This window comes from Lacerta agilis, chromosome 1 (genome assembly GCF_009819535.1).
Source record: "Lacerta agilis isolate rLacAgi1 chromosome 1, rLacAgi1.pri, whole genome shotgun sequence".
Lineage (NCBI taxonomy): Eukaryota > Metazoa > Chordata > Lepidosauria > Squamata > Lacertidae > Lacerta > Lacerta agilis.
Genome location: NC_046312.1, coordinates 2,984,186 through 3,004,076, shown reverse-complemented (window position 1 = coordinate 3,004,076; position 19,891 = coordinate 2,984,186). Strand labels below are relative to the sequence as shown.

The 19,891-nt window shown below is 46.0% G+C and overlaps 1 protein-coding gene across 2 annotated transcripts; it reads right to left on the bottom strand.

The window, feature by feature from the left end:
- Window positions 1-775: 775 nt before the first annotated feature.
- Window positions 776-19,619, bottom strand: KLHDC2 (kelch domain containing 2). 2 transcript variants are annotated; one of them, XM_033159324.1, is made up of 14 exons: window positions 19,528-19,619; window positions 15,198-15,409; window positions 13,568-13,647; window positions 10,966-11,083; window positions 10,289-10,404; window positions 9,312-9,393; window positions 8,258-8,341; window positions 7,352-7,432; window positions 7,206-7,264; window positions 6,463-6,572; window positions 5,408-5,480; window positions 4,215-4,302; window positions 2,672-2,724; window positions 776-1,193 (listed from the first exon to the last, which is right to left on the bottom strand). In XM_033159324.1, the coding sequence occupies exons 2-14, from the start codon at window positions 15,387-15,389 to the stop codon at window positions 1,070-1,072; spliced, it is 1,260 nt and encodes a 419-aa protein (XP_033015215.1). In that variant the 5' UTR covers window positions 15,390-15,409; window positions 19,528-19,619; the 3' UTR covers window positions 776-1,069. The 2 variants fall into 2 exon arrangements, with proteins under 2 accessions (XP_033015215.1, XP_033015303.1); XM_033159412.1 differs by lacking the exon at window positions 19,528-19,619 and adding an exon at window positions 19,411-19,445.
- Between the last annotated feature and the right edge of the window lie 272 nt (window positions 19,620-19,891).

Here is a 19,891-nt window from a genome sequence, read left to right as displayed (position 1 = left end):
ATCAAAAGGTCGGTGGTTCGAATCCCCGCGACGGGGTGAGCTCCCGTTGCTCAGTCCCTGCTCCTGCCCACCTAGCAGTTTGAAAGCACACCAAAGTGCAAGTAGATAAGTAGGTACCACTCCGGTGGGAAGGTAAACGGCGTTTTCGTGTGCTGCTATCGTTTGCCAGAAGCGGCTTAGTCATGCTGGCCACGTGACCCGGAAGCTGTACGCCGGCTCCCTCGGCCAGTAAAGCGAGATGAGCGCCACAACCCCAGAGTCGTCCGCGGCTGGACCTAATGGTCAGGGGTCCCTTTACACCTGTTTACACACCAACATATGCATTCCACTGTTGAACAGCTCTAACTGCCAGAAAGTTCTCCCTAATGTTTTGTTGGAATCTCCCTTCATATCATTTGAATCCATTGGTTTGGTTCCTGCCCTCCGGAGAAGCAAGAAGCAAGCTTGCTCTGCCTTCCATGGGACATCCCTTCAGATACTTGAAGCCGGCTATCAGATCACATCTTTTGTGATATTGTGCCTGACAGAAGTAGCTGAGCAGGTTCAAGGAGATACAGACTATGGAGCTATTTTCCCTGAAGCAAATACAGCTGCAACTGTTCCAAAGTCCACCGCTGCTTTTTCCTCCGTCTTAAAGGCGACACTAACAATACAGAGGGTTCAGTTCCTCCGCTAATCCATTTTCTTTCAAGGGCTGCAGCCGCACTGCTTTGAAGCCAGCGGGAAGCCCTTCCCAGGAATCGTTCTGGAGGGCAGGTGAAGCAGTGACGTCCTCTCGCCTTGCATTAAATACATTTATTGCAAACAAATTTTTACACAAAAATAGGTTCTCTCTCTAAGCCATTCACATGCAAACAAAGAAGAAAGGTCAAAGCGGAGAAGCTGTTACCTACAACGCAGAGTGTTTTTTTTGGGGGGGGGAGGATTTAACCTATACAAATGTCACACACACTTTGCCAAACCGGGATGGTTCAAATTATTACATCTCTTTATATAAGAAGGGCTCGTTCATGCGCAGCACGGCCGGCCGAGGGCCTGGCGGCAGCATAGGTGCTTCCCTGCCGTCCTCCTAGGAGCCAGACGTGTTGTTACTCTCAAAGCGCTGGTTGAGGCTGTGGAGAAGGTGTTTGGGCAGGCAATGCCAGGAGCTGGCCAGGATCTCCTTGAAGCACATGATGGCTTCCAGGCACAGCCTGTGGGAAGGGGAAAAGAGAGGGGAGGGAGGAAAAGGGGGCTGAGAATTTGGGACAGGCTCCTCTCTTCCCCCGCCCTCCACCAAGTCCCAACGGCCAACAGAACATGGGGCACATCTCCACTGGGCTTTCTAGGGTTCTGCTAGAGGAGCGGTTCCCAAACCTTTGGGGGCCGCTGTCCCCCCGGTTTCCCTTAATGCACCCCCAGCGCCCCTTACTCTACAAAAAGCACTGTTTGCACAACCCACCGAGGAAGGTGAACACGGCACAATGCTAAACGAACAAGCAATTGCACATTTATTGAAAATCCAATTAAAACTACTGAATTTGATTCAACAAAACTGACGGATTTGATTTAATGAGACTAGCTTTTCAAAGTCTGATAGTTGTTAACACCTCCAGCGTACACACACCTACACCCGCCTCGTAGTGCCCACTTTGGGACCCACTGTGTTATCCTACCCAACAATCGAAAGTGGGTCTGCCCTCCCTTGCTTTTCTCTTGGTTAATCCTCTCTGCTAAACCCTTCCCACCACTTGCTGGGTGCGACCTTTATACAAAAGAAACCAGCCCCTGACATTTCGAAGAGTCTCAGCTGGCCTTCTGGGAATCTCTGCTGAGGGGTTTATGTGGGGAGATGGGGAGGGGGCTGTGTTCTATATGCAGAACCCTCCCCAGCCATAGATTTGCTTCCCAGCTTTTCCGAGTAATAATTCAGGCTGTGCAACTACAGGTGAAACTCGAAAAATTAGAATATCGTGGAAAAGTCCATTTATGTAACCAATTGTTTTCATTAGCTACTGGAGTTTTAATATATGAGATAGACTCATGACATGCAAAGCGAGATATGTCAAGCCTTTGCTTGTTAGAATTGTGATGATTATGGCGTTCAGCTGATGAAAACCCCAAAGTTGAGATTGTTAATTTGGGGTTTTCATCAGCTGTACGCCATAATCATCACAATTCTAACAAGCAAAGGCTGGACATATCTCGCTTTGCATGTCATGAGTCTATCTCATATATTAGTTTCACCTTTTAAGTTGAATTACTGAAAGAAATGAACCTTTCCACGATATTCTAATTTTTCAAGTTTCACCTGTACCTGTTAAGAGAGCAGAACCAGGCTGGGGTGTGGGTGTGGGTAGACTTCATTCCTTTCTTGGAAGACATAACTTTTTTAGGCAGGCAGAAATTCAACAGGTGCAGCTATCCTTATCCCAACTGGCAGGCTGAAAGGAAAAGCCCCTGCCAAATGCTGACTGGCTTCCCAAACGGGGCGAAATCTCGTTGACATATGGTCACCCATTCCTAGAGAGGAAACCTCAACAGAAGTTGCTTCCCTGACTCTGAGAATAATTCTGCTCCTATTTTTCTTGGGAAGAGACTTGAGCCCGTCATATACGATATGAAAGCCCCCAATTTCTTAACGTTGCATATCCAACCGTAACTGCAAGAATGCAAAAGCTTTAATATATACCTTACGAGGGATTTTGGTTGAAGAGAAAAGACAAGAATCTCATTACTATGTGCCTGAAAAGGAAAAGAGAGAGCAGCTTGTAGAAATCTCATGACTGAAAAAGCACCTTTGACTTCCAGCCCGATTCAAAAGGGTCTGTGTGGTGCTGTAGAGACTACATTGCTGGCCCTGGACCAGAGAGAGCCGGGTTCGAATCCTTGCTCAGCCCAGAACTCTTAACTCCCCAGGTGGTTCTGAGGATAACATGGCAGATGGGGTGGAAGATCCCCAAAAGGGTGAGTAATGTCTGCCCTCTGAGGAGATGGACCCCTTCCACTTCAGGGTATTTGAAATCCGTCACGAGGAGAACCACGAGAGCAGAACTGGCAAGGAATGGGGAACCTCAGGAGTCGAATCCTGCCCTCCAAGCTCCCTTAACTGGTGCCTTCGTTGCATATCTTTAGGTGCCGGGCAAACACATTCCTCTTTGCTCAGGCCTTTTTTAAAATTTAACAACTTTTAAACGTGAGTGTGTAAGGGGGATATTGTTTTTATTTGTTATGATGGATTGTAATGTTGTCCTTTTATAATGTAAACCGCCCTGTGATCCTTGGATGAAGGGACATACAGAAATTTAATTAACAACGGGCCCTCAGGACTCTACAGAGGCTGCGCACTCGGACATACCTCATTGGCCCTCTGCTCCTTCCTCTAGTGATTTCACCTGGCTGGAGCGTTCCTTTGACCCATGGTAATGCCTTTTGCTAGCCCAGATGGAGAGTTGTGTGCCAGGCCCTGGCCTCTGGAAGTTTTGCCCCAAGGGAATGTGGCCCCTGGGCTGAAAAATGCTCTTCTGCACAGACTTGGACTGGGGTCAGAGAAACTGCCCAGGAGGTGGCAGCCAAGTTAGAGCAGGCCGAGACCCATCATCATAGAATTGGAAGGGACCCCAAGTCCAGCCCCCTGCAATGCAGGAATCTCAGCTAAAGCATCCATGACAGGTGACCACCCAACCTCTGCTTAAAAGCCTCCAAGGAAGGAGAGTCCACAACCTCGCTTATCCAGTGGGTCTAGCTGGAAAATCCAAATGTCAACCTTTTGCCATGACGAAAACCAGAAATAATTGTCATGCGCACCACTTCTTCTGCCCCGCTGGCTGGCAATCACAGCAATGAAAGGTGTATGGGAGGGGGCAGGGGTGGAGCAAGGGGGGTGGGGGGCGTGTGCTACTCTGGGTACCGCCCTGGGGGGTTGACACTCGGGGCGGCGCCCTGCCCCTGCGATCGGCGGCGCACCAGTTTTAAAACTTTTCGCGACTGCCGCCGCACAGTCGGAAGGGGTGCTGGCCGCTCGCGCCCGTCATCTTGATGCCCCCGCGTCTCCCTACACGCCTGTGAGAGGGTGCCTCTACCCAGGCGGAACTGCTTTGCAATGGGCCAGCGGTGTGTGTGAAGCCAGGAATTCTGCCCGCAAACAATGATGGAGCAGGCAGCCTTTGGGCTTTACAAAGGGAGCAGTGACTCTGTGCCCATGTGCCCTGGGAAGAACAACAACAAGGACTCACAGCTTTGTGGTGGGCAAGCAGATTGTTGGCACAGCCCCCGAAGACAATCACCTCTCCCTCGTCGCTGGCGCACGCCGTGTGCCAGAGCCTGTAAACAGATCACACAAAGAACTGAGAACACAAAGGCCGAGGTGGGGTCAGGCAGGGGGTGAGATTCAGCAGAAAGCTTTGGCTGCAACTCAGGGGAATCCTGCTGTTGTGTAAGGCTTTCATCTCCCCTATTTTTCTTGTTATGATTATCCATTTCTGGGAGTTTTTGAACGTTCTGTGCTGCTTTTACACTGTCTTGTTTGTGGCTCAGAGAAATCAGCGATTGGACAAGGGGGTTTATCCGCCCTCCACTCCTTTGAGGTAGGGCCTGTTGCAAGACACTCCTTTGTTTCTTACCCTGAGGTGGGAAGGCTGCCGGACGAGCCATTTGGGCCCCTTGGTCCAAACGTGCGGCAAGATTCAAGAATGGCAAATTGCTTTTAAAAACAGAGTAAGAGCCCAGACCTAAGAGGCTACGCTTGGCTTCTCTGGGATGCTAGCAAGAGAACGACTGACATCTGAAGCCACTTGCAGGCCAGCCAAATGGAGGCTGGCCTGGGTCTACTGGAGCTGAGGAGTCTGGCCTAGACACTCTATGCAAAGGGGAAATCATAGAATTGTAGAGCTGGAAGGTGCCCCAGAGGGTCACCTAATCCAATTCTCTGCAGCACAGGAATCGCAGCTAAACAATCCCTGACCAACAGCTATCCAACTTCCCCATCTCCTCTTCTTCAGGCTAAACTCCCTCCTGTTCCTCACAAGGCTTGGTTTCCAGGCCCTTTATCATCTTGAGGCTGCACACACTGCAGCTTGTCAATATCCATTTTAAACTGTGGTGCCCAGAACTGGACACGGGACTCCAGGTGGGGTCTGACCAAGGCAGAACAGAGGGGCACTATGACTTCCCTTGATCTGGACGCTACACTTCTGCTGCAGACAATATTCTCATCCAGAATTAATTTGTCCCTGTCAAATGCAAGACGATGGAGTGGTTTCTCTGACCTCCACCCCCTAAAGCCAATTTCAAAAAACCCAAGAGCCGAAAGGCTGCCCAAAATCTAAACAGCCATGAAGGCAGAAGCCAAAGAGGGCCATCAGTACAAGCAAAGCAATGTCCAGGAGAGGTGATCTCTGTGTTTGTTACTGTGCGTGGGACTCCTTACCGGGGTTTCTCTGAATAATTGTGCTCAAATTGTATCCACTCGTTTTTACTAATGCAATAGATCCAGGCATCACCTGCAATGAACAGAAGGGAGGTTTTCGTTGGGAGCGCGTTTTGAGTGTTAGCAAAAGAAGCTGTCCTTGGCGACAACTCGATCCAGAATTTGAACTCACAGGTGGTCACTTGAAGCCGTCATTTCCCACAACTACCGTGAGTGGCTCAAGAGGCAAATAGGGACCAGAACACATTATTTTTGCATACAATCATTTAAACTCCAATAATTCACTGTACTTTTTTGTGGGGGGGTGCAATGAAACAAGTCCAAGTTTTCTTTACAAACATGAGGTCTAGAAACTTTGGGGGGGGGTTTAAAAATGAAACGTGATAGCCAAGATTCTCAGGATACCAAATTTAGACCAGATGTACTAGGTGGGGGGTGGCAGGGCAAGAGGGAAGGAGGAAAGACTTCAGAGTTGGTTGTCTTACTATAAGTTCAAGGTTTGCCAGCTGAAGCCAGAGGGTGGCTCAGGAGGTGGAGTTTTTTGCCAACTGAAGACCACAAACCAATATACTGGGAAATCATCACTGGTGCAAGTGCCACCCCAAGCCCTTGTGGTCAAGGGCGGGTAAGAAATCTGATAAAATATGTTAAGAAAGAAGTGTGGATTTCAACACAGACCTCTGAAGCTGGCCAGGACTGAACAAATACTTCATCAAAGGTCCACAACCAATTATGCTGATCTGCAGCAAACCGCTCGGAGATCTACCAATCGATCCCATCCTACAATGTGCCCACCCCTGATATATATTATTTGAGATCCATATCAGTCAGCCCAACTTCCCACCAGTTTTGCGACCTTTTAGCCACTTTAAATCTAACCAGTGTTTTTGAGAGGGGTGGGGAACAAACAGCAGCAACGCCAGACCCCGGATGCCACTGACGAGTTGGCCAGATCCTGAACTGCAGCCACTGCAAGGACCTTCCCAACCAATTTTGCTGAAAGGCTCTTCTATCTAAACTGAAGGCTATTTTTAGCTCTCCTGGGATTTACTTACTGAGAGGCTGCTTGTCGGTGGTGAACCCGCCAAAGAGGAAGAGATGATCAGATGAAACCGGAGTTAAAGAATGCCAAGATCGGCCAACGGGGCAGATGCCTTGCGTGATTCTGTGAAACAGAGAGATTGACAGGGGGTCAAAACAGCAGCCAGGGATTGAGTGTCTGATCTTACTATAAGCAACCTGTTCTTGACTGGGGTGGGAGATTGTGGAAGCTCTGGAGACATCGATGCAGGTAATTCGCTGCTCCAGCCATAAAGTCAGGCTTTGGGAGAAGATTTTGCCGGCTGCTTCTGTTCTCAACCCACACAGGGTGGTCTTGCAAACCATGCTCTTTAAGTTTTCCTGGCCAACTAAAAATGAGAACAGGGGAGTGCTGCAAACCACTTAGGTATATTTTTGACGACATAGCGGGATATAAATCCTTCTATAAACAAATCAAAAATAAACAATTATAGGCCCCACCTTATTTCAGTCATTTTAAATTGTACAGAACTGTTTTAAAACTGTTTTGAGTTGTTGTAACTCGCCCTGGGACCCTAGGGTGAAGGGCAGGTAATAAATCGCGATAAATAAATTAAGAATTGCAAACGAGACCCGGTGCAATGCTCCAGATGCAATTCCCACCGGCTCCCAACAGTGCATGCTGGGCCTGATGGGGGTTTTAGTCCGAAACATCTGGAGAGCACCTGCTCGGGAGCAGCTTCCCTGCGCTGACAAGGGGAGACGGAAGCCTACGTACATTTCATGCCACTCCCACTTGTCCAGATTGAGGAAATAGAGATCGTTCATCCTGGACTCCTGAGGGAAAGAGGGAGAGACGGACGAGTTTAGTGAAACCTGCACTCCAGAAAGGCAGCAGCGACCCCACTCTGCTCTCGCACTCACTCGGTATCTTCCCCCAAAGACGTAGCCTCTGTTTCCAACCGTGGCGCAAGCGTGGGCTGCTCGGGGCGACGGCGATTTACCCTGCGGGGGGAAGAAGAAGAAGAAGAAGAAGAAGAGGGGACAGGTGAGAGACTACCTGCTTTGGGCTCTACGAAATCTCCTTGCCGTCTCCTGCCATTGGCCACTTTTGAGGAACTGGCTGTTGCTGGTTCTATTTGTTAGGATCTGACGGGGAGTGGAAATGAACCAGCTGATATTAACCAATATGGGTGGTCCTACTGGATGATAATTTTTAAAAACTACAGGAATGGCATGTAAAGCTGGTAGAGTTTATGAACTTGGCAAGAATGACAGCTGCAATTAGAAATATCTCAAATCAAAAAGTGACAGGAGAATGGAAATATGTAGAGGAATATTTGAAAAAAGAAGGAGTTGAAACAATACTGGTGATCTGTCTGGAGTGACTCTCGCACAGGAATAAGGTAAATATAGTTATAAATAAGAATTTTTTTTGAGGAAATATATGTATAAAACAGCATTGACATAAGTATATGTAAGGAACACGAAGTAGAACTTTAGGAAATCTTTTAATTTGTAATTTTTACTTCTATTTATATCTTATTTCTATTTTGGGTAAATGGATGTGAGCAGTGTGAGGAAGTAGGGTAGCCTACTTTTGCTTTTGTATTTTTTGTGATTTCTCTTTTGCACTTCTGTAACTTTTTTCTGTTTTTCTGTAATTTCCTAATTTCATTTGTAACAATGTATTAATGGGTGTATGATTATTTGACTATACTTTGGATTATATTTTTAAGAATATCTCAATAAAATTTATTTTTAACTTTTTTTTTTTTAAAAAAAAGATACTTTTAAAAAACGTACGATTGCCATATTTTGGAACGTTACCTTGGTTACAGGCTGGCTCCACGTAAATGTGTCTGTGTCCAGGACGTGAACGTGATCATTCCACCCACGAGGAACACCTGAATTCTTTTAGACAAGAACAAGGACAATGGATGAAATCTCATTCCATACATCAGTTTCGACATTTGCAAACTAGGACAGAAAAAATTTGTGGAATGGAGTGCTGACTCGCCACGGCCACCTTTCCTCCTGTGATGTGTGCAAGAGGCTTCTAGAACAGCTGTGAGTTTCAGTCTCCACCCCCAGGAGGAGCAGGACCACAGAGCAGGAAAATACAGCCAGGTATTCTAGGCGGTGGAGCTGAAAGCCACAGTTGTTCTGGGGGGCATCTTATGTGCCGTCTCCCTGCATTTTCGGTATTATTTAATGCTTTAATACCTCACCCTTCCTCAATCAGGAAGCACAGTGCAGCTCACAACAAGAAACAAGATAAAAAAAGCAACAACAGAATGAGAAGCCCAATAAAATAAAACCCCACAATCAGAATCAAATAAGCAGTGGCAAATATCTAGAATAAATTCCACTTATGGATCCAAAGGCCTGGGCAAATATACATGCCTTTAGCCTTTGCTTGAATGCTTGTACCGAGGGAGCCAAGCAGATGTCACCTGGGAGGGGGTTCCATAAGAAATCACAGGTGATATGCCACCACCGAGAAGGCCCTGTCTTGTGTCACTGTCCAACAGATGTGACGACAAGCAGGGCATTCTCTCTGGATCATAATGCAAAGGTTGGATGGCAGGGGGCGGGGGAGAGAGTGTTTCTTTGGGTCCTAATTCACTTAGGGGTTTTGATCACGTGCAGCCACCGCAGAGCTTCCAGGATGGGGCCGATACAACCCCTCCTTGCTGCTCCAGCCAACAGCCAAGTAGCAGCATACTAAGCAACTTCTGCAACTTCCAAAATGTCTTTTAAGGCGTTTAGCCCCCCAAAGAGCAGATTGCGGTAATCTATTTGGGAGGCTACAAGAGCACGAATTAGTAAATGAGCCCACTCCTGAGCTAGAAGCCCACTCCTGAGCTAAAAGCAGACTTACCCAAAAAGAGGTTTCATCAAACTCAAACCTTCCAATCTGCTCCCCTTCAGGGTAATACCCGTAGCCACCAAAAAATATAAGCCTGTTCAACAGAAGGGAAGGGAAAGGCAGAAAAACAAAAGAATAAACTATCATCAGAGTGACCAGGTAACAGGTGGTAATGGTTTCTTGCTTACAAGAAAGCACCACTTAAAGAGTGGAAGCCAGAATATCTGAGAAAAGATTCCATTATTTATTTCGGCCTTTCATAAGCTGAGCCAGCATGTCTGGAGGGCACCAGGTGGGCAAAGGTAGATTTATTTAAATGAAACTGAGCACCCATAACCTGCTTCTCCTGCCTTTACATACTGCAGCTAAAATCTATTTGCAAAGAATCATTCGCAAAGACAGTTAGAACTACCACAGGACAAGAGCAGGACCTCGCCAGCGTTAGCTCTGAGGTGCTCTGCTGTTGCCATTTCAGAAAAAAAAAACATAAAGCCCATAAAACATTTTTTTCCAGGGGGTGGGGTAGGGAAGAGGCATCCGGTTGTGCTGCTATTTCAGCTGGAAAAGTTTCGTAGCTTGTTTCCCTGCCCCCTCTTGCTGTTGCTAACTTTACTCTGAAAATTATGTTAAAACTCTGCATGGTTACAAACCTGTATGCTATTTGGCCACATGTTTCTTCTAATATTTAGGATGTCGTGAAACATCAGGTAAGTGCATTTATTATGTTCATATGCTGCCTATTTTTATATAAAAGCTATAGGTTGCCTACACGAAACCAACATAATCCAATTAGGCGAAATTACATTAAAAATTAAATACAAAGAGTGCTATTACAGTAATGAATGGGTGACAGAGACACTGTGGAGAACAGGCAACATGGAAAGCCACTATTTTTTTGAGTCAAATGAGGCTGCAGAGCACGCAATCATTTCCAGGAAAGGGAAGGGACCCCGGAACAGCCATGCTCTGGTTCATGCAGACACACTTACTTGTTTCTATAAACCCAAACGCCGAGTTTGTCTTTTGATGATGGAGGGGTGCCTTGGCATTCCACCCTGACCCACTGCAACACATTGTCGCTTGACCTGGAATTAAGCATGTAGAACTGCAAGAAAACAAAGGGACAGCTTATGAACAGGCAGCTCATTGTCCCAAAGGAGTCCTGATTATTTGGGTTGCTCTGCGTCGATTTAAAGATCTTAGGGGCGCGGGTGGCGCTGTGGTCTAAACCACTGAGCCTCTTGGGCTTGCCGATCAGAAGGTCGGCGGTTCGAATCCCCATGACGGACTGAGCTCCCATAGCTCTGTCCCAGCTCCTGCCAACCTAGCAGTTCCAAAGCACACCAGTGCAAGTAGATAAATAGGTACCACTGTGGCAGGAAAGTAAATGGCGTTTCCGTGTGCTCTGGCTTCCGTCACAGTGTCCCGTTGCACCGGAATCGAAACCCCAGCTCCCTCGGCCTGAAAACGGAGATGAGGGCCGCACCCCATAGTCACCTTTGCCTGGACCAGGGGTCCTTTACCTTTAAGATCTTAATTTGGCCTGTCAGGCAACATGGGATGGATCTGATGTTAGATAGTTTTGGACACTAGTTTTTCCAGCTCCAAAACGAAGGCAAAAAAAGGGGATGAACCCCACCCCACCCTGGGGAATTCGAGGACTGACCTTGTTTGTGTTGCCGCGTGCGTGGTGCCCTCCAAACAGGTACAAGACTCTGTCCATACAGACGGCGCAGCTCCCTGACATGGAAGGGGGCACATCTCCAGCCGTTCTGTGCTTTGTCCTGGCAAGGCAGGAGCAGAAAAATCTCAGGTTTAACAAGGAAGATTTCCTTTCTCATGCTTATCTGTCGTTTATAGCTTTTGGTATAACTTAGTGTGGTACTTACACGCCGGTTCAGAGCTCCCATCACCTCCCCAAACTGATGGCACTTCAATTCAAAGTGCCATATGATCATTTTGAATGGATTCATACACGTGTTATAAAACAGTGGGATCCCCAAGCATAAAATCCAGTGGAAATCCACTGGCACCACTGATTCTGGAATCAGCCATCTAGGTAAGGAGAGGAAACCTATCTAGGCAGTACCTCAACTCAGGACAGCCCTCAACTCAGGACAGCCCTCAACTCAGGACAACCTGACTAGGAGGATCCATCAGGGATGATGGTACTGAAAACTCCTGTGAACTCCCAAGAAATCCAACCGAGAAAACCAACTCTCCCTGTCTTGCTTTCTGCAAAGCGGATCAGAAGAGTCACTAACCAAAGGGCCTCCGATTTCCTTTTTTCAATGCACATTTTGTCTTATCTGCCTTGAGTGGGTTGCAAAATAAAATAAACACACAAGAAACTGGAGGACATGGAAGTACAGTCGCAAGTCGAACGTTTTGGCTCCCGAACAATGCAAACCCAGAAGTGAGTGTTCTGGTTTGTGAATGTTCTTTGGAACCTGAACGTCGGATGGGGCTTCCACAACTTCCGATTGGCTGCAGGAAATCAGAGGCCGCGCTTTGGTTTCTGAACCTTTTGGAAGTCAAACAGACTCCCAGAACGGATTCCATTCAACTTCCAATGTACGACCGTATGTTTCCGAGCACAATTCAAAGTGTTGGTGCTGACCTTTAAAGCCCTAAATGTCCTTGGCCCCGGATAACTGAAGGAGCACTTCCACCCCCATCATCCAGCCCGGACACTGAGGTCCAGCTCCGAGGGCCTTCTGGTGGTTCCCTCCCTGTGAAATGTGAGGTTACAGGGAACCAGGCAGAGGGCCTTCTCGGTGGTGGCGCCCACCCTGTGGAACGCCCTCCCATCAGATGTCAAGGAGATGAGTAATTATACAACCTTTAGAAGACATCTGAAGGCAGCCCTGTATAGAGAAGCTTTTTTAAGGTTTAATGTTTCATTATGTTTTTATATATGTTGGAAGCCACCTAGAGTGGCTGGGACAACCCAGTCAGATGGGTGGAGTACAAATAATGAAATTATTATTAGACTTAGAATCCTAGAGTTGGAAGAGACCACAAGGGCCTGTCAGGAAGTTCTTCCTAATGTTTAGGTGGAATTTCTTTCTTGTAGTTTGAATCCATTGCTCCGTGTCTGCTTCTCTGGAGCAGCAGAAAACAACCTTTCTCCCTCCTCTATATGACATCCTTTGATATATTTGAACATGGCTATCATATCACCCCTTAACCTTCTCTTCTCCAGGCTAAACATACCCAGCTCCCTAAGCCGTTCCTCATAAGGCATTGTTTCCAGGCCTTTGACCATTTTGGTTGCCCTCCTCTGGACACGTTCCAGCTTGTCAGTATCCTTCTTGAACTGTGGTGCCCAGAACTGGACACAGTATTCCAGGTGAGGTCTGACCAGAGCGGAATACAGTGGTACTATTACTTCCCTTGATCTAGATGCTATACTCCTATTGATGCAGCCCAGAATTGCATTGGCTTTTTTAGCTGCTGCATCACACTGTTGACTCATGTCGGGTTTGTGGTCTACCAAGACTCCTTTAAGATACCATTTTCTGTGTTGTTTAAAATAGACCTCACCAACAACATTTCTGCCTTTCTGTGGGACTTGTCTAGGAGTATCTCCACAATTCCTACCCCCTACATATGTTTTGACACTTCTTCTCCCACAACTGCCTATAGAAGAAAGAAGCACTGCCACCACCGCTTTTGTGGAAACTGTCCCGTGACCAACAAATCTGAAAGACCAAAGCAAAGAGGAGGACAGGCCCAGAGCAGAAATTTCACTTATTGGTACAAGTTTTGGAGTAAAATACTCCTCCTTCAGCAGCAGCTATAAACAAAGATAACGGGCAAAAATTAGCAGAATAATTTTTTTAAAGCACAGAAAAATATTAAATCATACTTTTAAAAAAAACAACATACACCAACGCGAGAAATTCTTTAAAATCTCTCTCTATATAAAACTCCTGAAGAAGTATTGTACTCCAAAACACATGGAGCTAAATGAAAGTATTGCATAGGTAAGCACCGGGGCCTATTCTCTTCTCTGTTTTGAACCTTCGGGGGGCTTTCCTCCTCGTCTCGCACAATCCAATCTGAAAACCAAAGTTTAAGGTACAGCTTGTCAGGAGCAGAGGGAAGGTGGATCCACTGCCCCCTAAAGCACAACACATTTTATACCCCCCACCCATGGCTTTCACAAACCACCAACTCTGTTCTTCTGCTCTAACAAAACGTGATCATGGTTGGAGGTCTTTTTGGGGGGGGGGGGAGATAGGAGGCACTCAGATTTAATTTACCATCTTCCAGTTTCCATGTTGTATATCCAGATTTCGTCTCGGGGAAGGTAAAAGTCGTAGAATCCTCTCACTTGAGCATTCTGAAGCAGGAAAGAAGGAAAGGGGGGGGGAAACACACCCATTATTAAACAGAACGGTGAATTAAAAAGCATCATCTGCTTCTCTCTTTATGCCAACGGTCCAAAGAACACCCCACCCTCCATTTCCACCCAAATATCTGTATTTTGAGAATCATGGCCAACTTGGGTATAAATATGTGGGATATTCCAGGGCAAGACTGTGAGCCCCCATTTAATTATTTATTTCATTTGTATTCTGTTTTCTTCAATCTGACATTCTGATGAATCCACAGGGAGCATTTTTCTACAGACAGAGGATCCTGACTAAGCCAGGACCACTCCCAGCCCCATGTCATAGAATCATAGAGTTGGAAGGGGCCCCAAAGGGTCATCTAATCCAGCCCCCTGCAATGCAGGGATATCAGCTTAAGCATCCGTGACAGATGGCCATCCAACCTCTGCTTCAAAACCTCCAAGGAAGGAGAACAGCAGAAGAGCTCAGGTGGGTGGGGTACAAATAAATTATCACTATTCAGGGTGGATAAAAATCAATGATTTTTTAAAAAATAGTAATAAAAAACAGATTTAAAAAAAAATTTAAATCGGACTTTTTGGATTTACCGGTAAATCAGATTTTTAAAAAATTTAAACTGGATTTTTAAAATAAAATGCTTTTGGAGGAAAAATCTTTCTGAAGATAGTTTTCTATTTAAGTTACATTATAGTCCAAAGACTATTCATCAGGAAATAAGGATTTGTTTTTAAGTTTTTCATGTGTGCTAAAACTCAATCTAAGTTGTTTTTTTTAATCGTTTAACCACATCAGTTAACAAACATGGATACATATGCTATAATGTTATTGTTTGAATTAATTGTTTAAATTGTTATTAAGGAAACGATTATTTTTCTCCTTCCAATAAAGTACAGCAGAAAAGTTATCCAAATATAAATTTAACTTATTAAATCTCACAATAATTTCATAATTATCTGTCAATGTATTTCTAACAGTATAACCAAATCAGTATTTTTTGATATCTGTAAAAACTACTCTGAAAATTTATTATTCCAAAAATGAAACCTCCATCTGGTTGTAAATATTAAGGTTATACCAGCAAGAAGGAGTCTTTCCGTAAAAAGAAATGATTTAAATCAATTCTTACTGACTGGTGATTTAAATCAAGTCTTACTGACTAGTGATTTAAATCGATTTGATTTAAATCAAATCCACCATGTCACTATCATCATCATCATCATCCGGTACTTAATACATCCCTTGAGAGCTTTGGGGCAAAACACAATGCACAAATAAAGTAATAATAATGATGGCACATCCCACAACGTCCCTCGAGACCTTCAAATATGAAGCAACAGATCAATTAAATTATTACAACATGGTTAACAGCAAGCTGTTGCGCGCTCTCTCTCTCTCTGTCTCGCTCTCTCTCTCTCTCACACACACACACAATTTTAAACCGGGTACATCTTCTCCAGCCCTCTGTGATGGGGGGAGCAAGGGCTCCACCTCTTCTTGTCCTGCCTTTGCCAAAGAAAGAGTCTTTTTTGCTGCTCACCTTATACCCGCCCCAAACGAACATGCACTGCCCGTCGCTGACAGCCACGTGGCCACTCCGTTCGGCAGGACTGCCATTCTCTAGATGCTCCAAGCTGTCCTCTGCTGGACCGGGAATCTCTTCATCCGCCGGCAAATCTTCATCCTCCGGAAGATCCTCATCCACCGGCAACTCTTCATTGTCATCTGCCATGCCTATAACAGGATAGTCTCCTTCAGGAAGGGCACAAAGAGGAAGAGAAGCTTTAAAAATTGTGCTTAGCCAAAACAGGATGGAGAAGAAGCCCTCCTCAGAGCTGTTCCCTTTGCCGGGGGCAAGAGGATTAAGTGAGGGTCAAGAGACACGTCTGCCAGTCTCTGAAAAATCCTTCTAGCACAAAAATGGAAACAAGAAGAACTACCGACGAAAGAGGAATGGACAGTGAAATTGACTGAATATGCAGAAATGGACAAACTAACGGGAAGAATCCGAGAGCAGCGGGACCAGAAATTCATCAAAGACTGGTTAAAATTTACGAATTATTTGAAAGACAATTTACATTTGAATACGTTAATAGGATTTCAAGAAGTTTTGTAGTGAATGTGGAGAACTATTATTTTAAGTAGGATAGTAAAGTAAGGGAATTTTTTTTTTGATAATGTAAGCAATGGTTGATTAAAGAAGTATAATGCCAAGTAAAAAATTAGAAAGCCATTTGAAGGGATTGACGGAAGTCATGGCTTGACAGCCAAATGGAAAATGTATGAAAATGTTTGTTTAAATATCATTGTAGTAGTTTAGTATAAAAATAATAAAAATTATAAAAAAAAGAGACACGTCTGCCAGTCTCTGAAAAACTCTTGTTTTCTTTTGGCTGGCTCCTAAGGTTGGCAGGGGTCACTTACTGTGAGAAACGCCTCTTAGCTATTGTCCACAGATGAACCTTGGTCTCCTGGGGTGTCCATTTTTAGCTCAGTGAGTTTCTTCAAGTTTGGCACTTCCTAGGCACACTGTGGGTTTTTAGAGGCACGGTGCTTGCAAATTACGCAGACCTTTCCATAAGCCACAATGGAAAAGCAGCTAGGCACATACTTAGCACTCCAGGATAAGGCCATTTGCTTTTCACATGGAAGGTGCCAGAGCCTGGCTGTTGGATGAGGTCCAAGGGGCCCCACCTTGTCCAGCATCCTGTTCTCAAAGTCAGCAACCAGATACCTCAAAGCGAAGCCCCCAAGGGAGAGATATCTTTTCACAATCTAAGATCTCTTTCAGAATATCCCATTTTTTGAGCATTCATCCCAATTTGCTTGTGGAGTGTGCACACATCTTTCCATTAACCATTCACTCTTTCCTCACTTTTCAGTGCATTCCTCCTCACAAAAAAACCTGTATTTGTTGCTCTAGGGTGACAGAGTGCTTTAATCTAATTTAACTGCGCAAACTTCCTGGTATGCACTCAAATCTGTCCCATAACATAGAGTCAAAATCAAACTTTATTCACGTAGCCAACAGGCCATTGCGACTAAAAATACAGATAAAACAGATAAAAATACTGGAGAAAGACCAGTCAAGTACACAAATATATAAATATACTGATAAATCATATGAAACCCCCATAACATACTGACAATCTGGAAGAATCCTGTAAGAGAGCCACCCGTTCCTCTCCAAGCTTACTCTGTGAAGATGACCTCAATGTTGAGTGCAAATAAAGGTCTTAACTCAGCCAACCAGAGTAGGAAAAACAAGCTCCGTGGCCCAGTAGTCTCGGCCACAACCAAGCTCAGCATCTCAAGGATGTCTTTAAGAGCTCTCTGGGAAAAGCCAGCCCCGAAGGTCTTGGCCAGGGAAGCAGGAGGAGGAGCAGACAGCCGGAAAAGAAGAATTGGCTCTCGGCTACCTTTTGTAGTCATTTGGACATCCCAAGGCTTAGCTGCTAGATCGCAGGACCTGGAGCCTGAAATGCTGAAGGCTGTTTCAAGGACAAAAAAAGAGAGACAATAGAGCTCTGCCGTGACAAATCCCTGAAACGAGATGTGAATAATGTGAAAGTATTGAAATTAAACTAAACACAACTCAAAAAATATAAAGGTAAGAATCTCCTAAAAGAACTAGATAAGATAAGGACATAAGTTTGCAAAACAACCTCTAAACTAAAGTCAACCCTGACGAGGTGCTGGCTCATTACTCGTTTCACTGGACTTAATGTCTGTTTCCTCAGAGGGAAAATGATTAAAAAAACTAAATAAGAGCTAAGTAAAGCTATAGGGAATTAAACATGCACAGAAAAGAGCAGTCGGGGAAACTTCCCCCAAGATAAAGTTGGCATTACTTAAACAGAAGGTTAGCTAACCTAAAAACTTTAAGTTACTGAATGTCATTATTCTTGAAAAGAAAAATGAAATGCTGCAAAAGCTCCTTCAATAAGCTGTTGTCACAACATAGTTCACATCTCGTTTCAGGGATTTGTCATGGCAGAGCTCTATTGTCTCTCTTTAAATGGATTTCTTGATAGCCAAAAAAGAAGATCAAAATCACAGCTTAAGTGGCTGCAAAGCATTTGACATTTAAAGGCACAGAAAGACAGGAAGGCTCCCCAGCCCATTCTTCAAACTGCTCAGAGCTTTTTAAAGCTCCTCTGCACCTGGTCAGGGATCTGGGCTAGACACATGGCACTGCCTCATGACCACTTTGCATCTGTATTCAATGGTCCAGTCATAACAACATGAACACATAGGAATTTGCCTTTTATAAGTGTCAGACCAGTAGCATGACTCATTATAATCTCCAGCACTGGCTTGCGGGATCTTTCTGAGCTTTTCAGGCAGGAATCTGGAGCTATCTGGAGATGCCAGGGACTGAACCTGGGACCTTCTGCCAAAGCAGGTGCTGTACCACTGAGCTATGGATCAGACCCCTTTGCAGCAACGTAAGGAGGTAGATTCCTTCAAGGGGTAGGATGGGTTGTGCTGAAGCCAGTGAGAGGAATTCACAATTCCGAAGGCTGCCCTACACAATATTCATTGAAACAAAAAATGAGGGGTTGCTATATAAAACTAGCACAACAGGGATCAGGGCTAGAAACCCAGGAAAGGCAGCATGGTGTAATGGTTGGAGTATCATACTAGGACTTGAGAGAGCAGGGTTCAAATCCCCACTGGATGAAGCTTACTTGGGGTGATCTCGAGGGTCCGCCAATACCGCCACTCAGCCTAACCTACCTCACAGTTGTTGTGGGGATTAAATGAGGGGTGAGAACCACGTACCCCACTTTGAGCTCCTTGGAGGTAAAGGTGGACTATAAACACAATCAACAAACAACCCAGCAAGTCTGACCAGGTGTGGAATTGTGGCAAACTGGATTTAAGACTTGGGGGGGGGGGAAGGAAACAGAAAGGGTGGCATAGTGGTTCAGAGTGTCTGACTAGGGCCTGGGGGACAAGGGTTCCAATTCCATGCTCGGCCACAGAGCACACTGGGTGACCTTGTGGGCCAGTCGCTCTCCCTCTCGGCCTATTTACCTTACGTATTTATTAAATTCACATGCTGCCCTCCACCGGATGATCCACAGAGTGGTTTACAGTATAAAAACACACAATATATAACAACACCCACCACCAATACCCAATACAGGGTGAAGGTTGGGGGGGGGAAGGGCGTTGTTGATGCTGTTGTTATGCACTAAATTTATCTTGTATCTTTATGCCAGAGATCTACAGGCGGTGAGCAAATGAAATAAAGAACCAATTGCTCCCCTACCTCGCAGGGCTGTCTTGGGGGTGAAATGAGGGTGTGTGTGGGTGAGAGGAGAACCCTGCCCTCCACTTTCAAGCTCCTTTGAGGTAAAAAAGATGGGATAGGAATGCAGTAAGTGAAATGACCGTTTCTCCCTGGTGGGCTAGCCCAGGCATAGGCAAAGTCGGCCCTCCAGACGTTTTGGGACTACAACTCCCATCATCCCTAGCTAACAGGACCAGTGGTCAGGGGTGATGGGAATTGTAGTCTCAAAACCTCTGGAGGGCCGAGTTTGCCTATGCCTGGACTAGTCTTCTGCTTGCAGGGTAATAATAATAACAATAATTTATTATTTATACCTCGCCCATCTGGCTGGGTTTCCCCAGCCGCTTTCCTTTTTAACTGGGGGGGGAGAGAGGAGGAGCTTCCTAAAAGGTGACAACAACCCCCCCCAAAAGAGACCCCCCCCAGCCTGCAGTGGTGCAGCCCATTCAGTCACCTTATTCTGCAGCAGGAGGAAGGAGCCACTGAAGAAGGCCGGGGGGGGTAGGAATCCTTCTCCCGCCTCCCCTGCCGGACTCAACGGAAGACGCCCTCTTCTCCCCTCTCGACTTACCTTAGCAGGGTCCGCTCACAATGTCAACATCCGCCGGTGCCGGCGGATATCCGGCCCGCCTTCCTGCCACAGAGGAAGCTCCGCCCCCTCTGCCGTCGACGGAAGAGGCGAGAGATCTGGACAGAGCGTCCGCCTCGGTCTTGCTCCCCCTGCAGGGAAGGAGAGGAACGGCACCCGAGGGACGGGGGTGGGGAGCGAAGGAAGCGTCACTCAGGTTGCCACTGGCCTACCTTGCAGGGGTGGCCGAGAGGGGTCGCTGTGGTCGTTAGAATGACATGTTCATTTCTACCCAGGGACTTCAAGGGGGCTTCCAGATGAGAGTGGTGTGTTCTCCCTGCTCAGAGGGAGGCACGGAAGCGGGGGA

Excerpts from the sequence above, each read along its gene's own strand:
- KLHDC2 (XM_033159324.1), bottom strand. The coding sequence starts at position 15,389 with ATGGCAGATGACAATGAAGAGTTGCCGGTGGATGAGGATCTTCCGGAG. Across the intron at positions 8,342-9,311 it reads TTGATGAAACCTCTTTTTGG|AATTCAGGTGTTCCTCGTGG; the intron begins GTAAGTCTGCTT and ends CTTGTCTAAAAG. Across the intron at positions 6,573-7,205 it reads AAGTGGGAGTGGCATGAAAT|AATCACGCAAGGCATCTGCC; the intron begins GTACGTAGGCTT and ends TCTGTTTCACAG.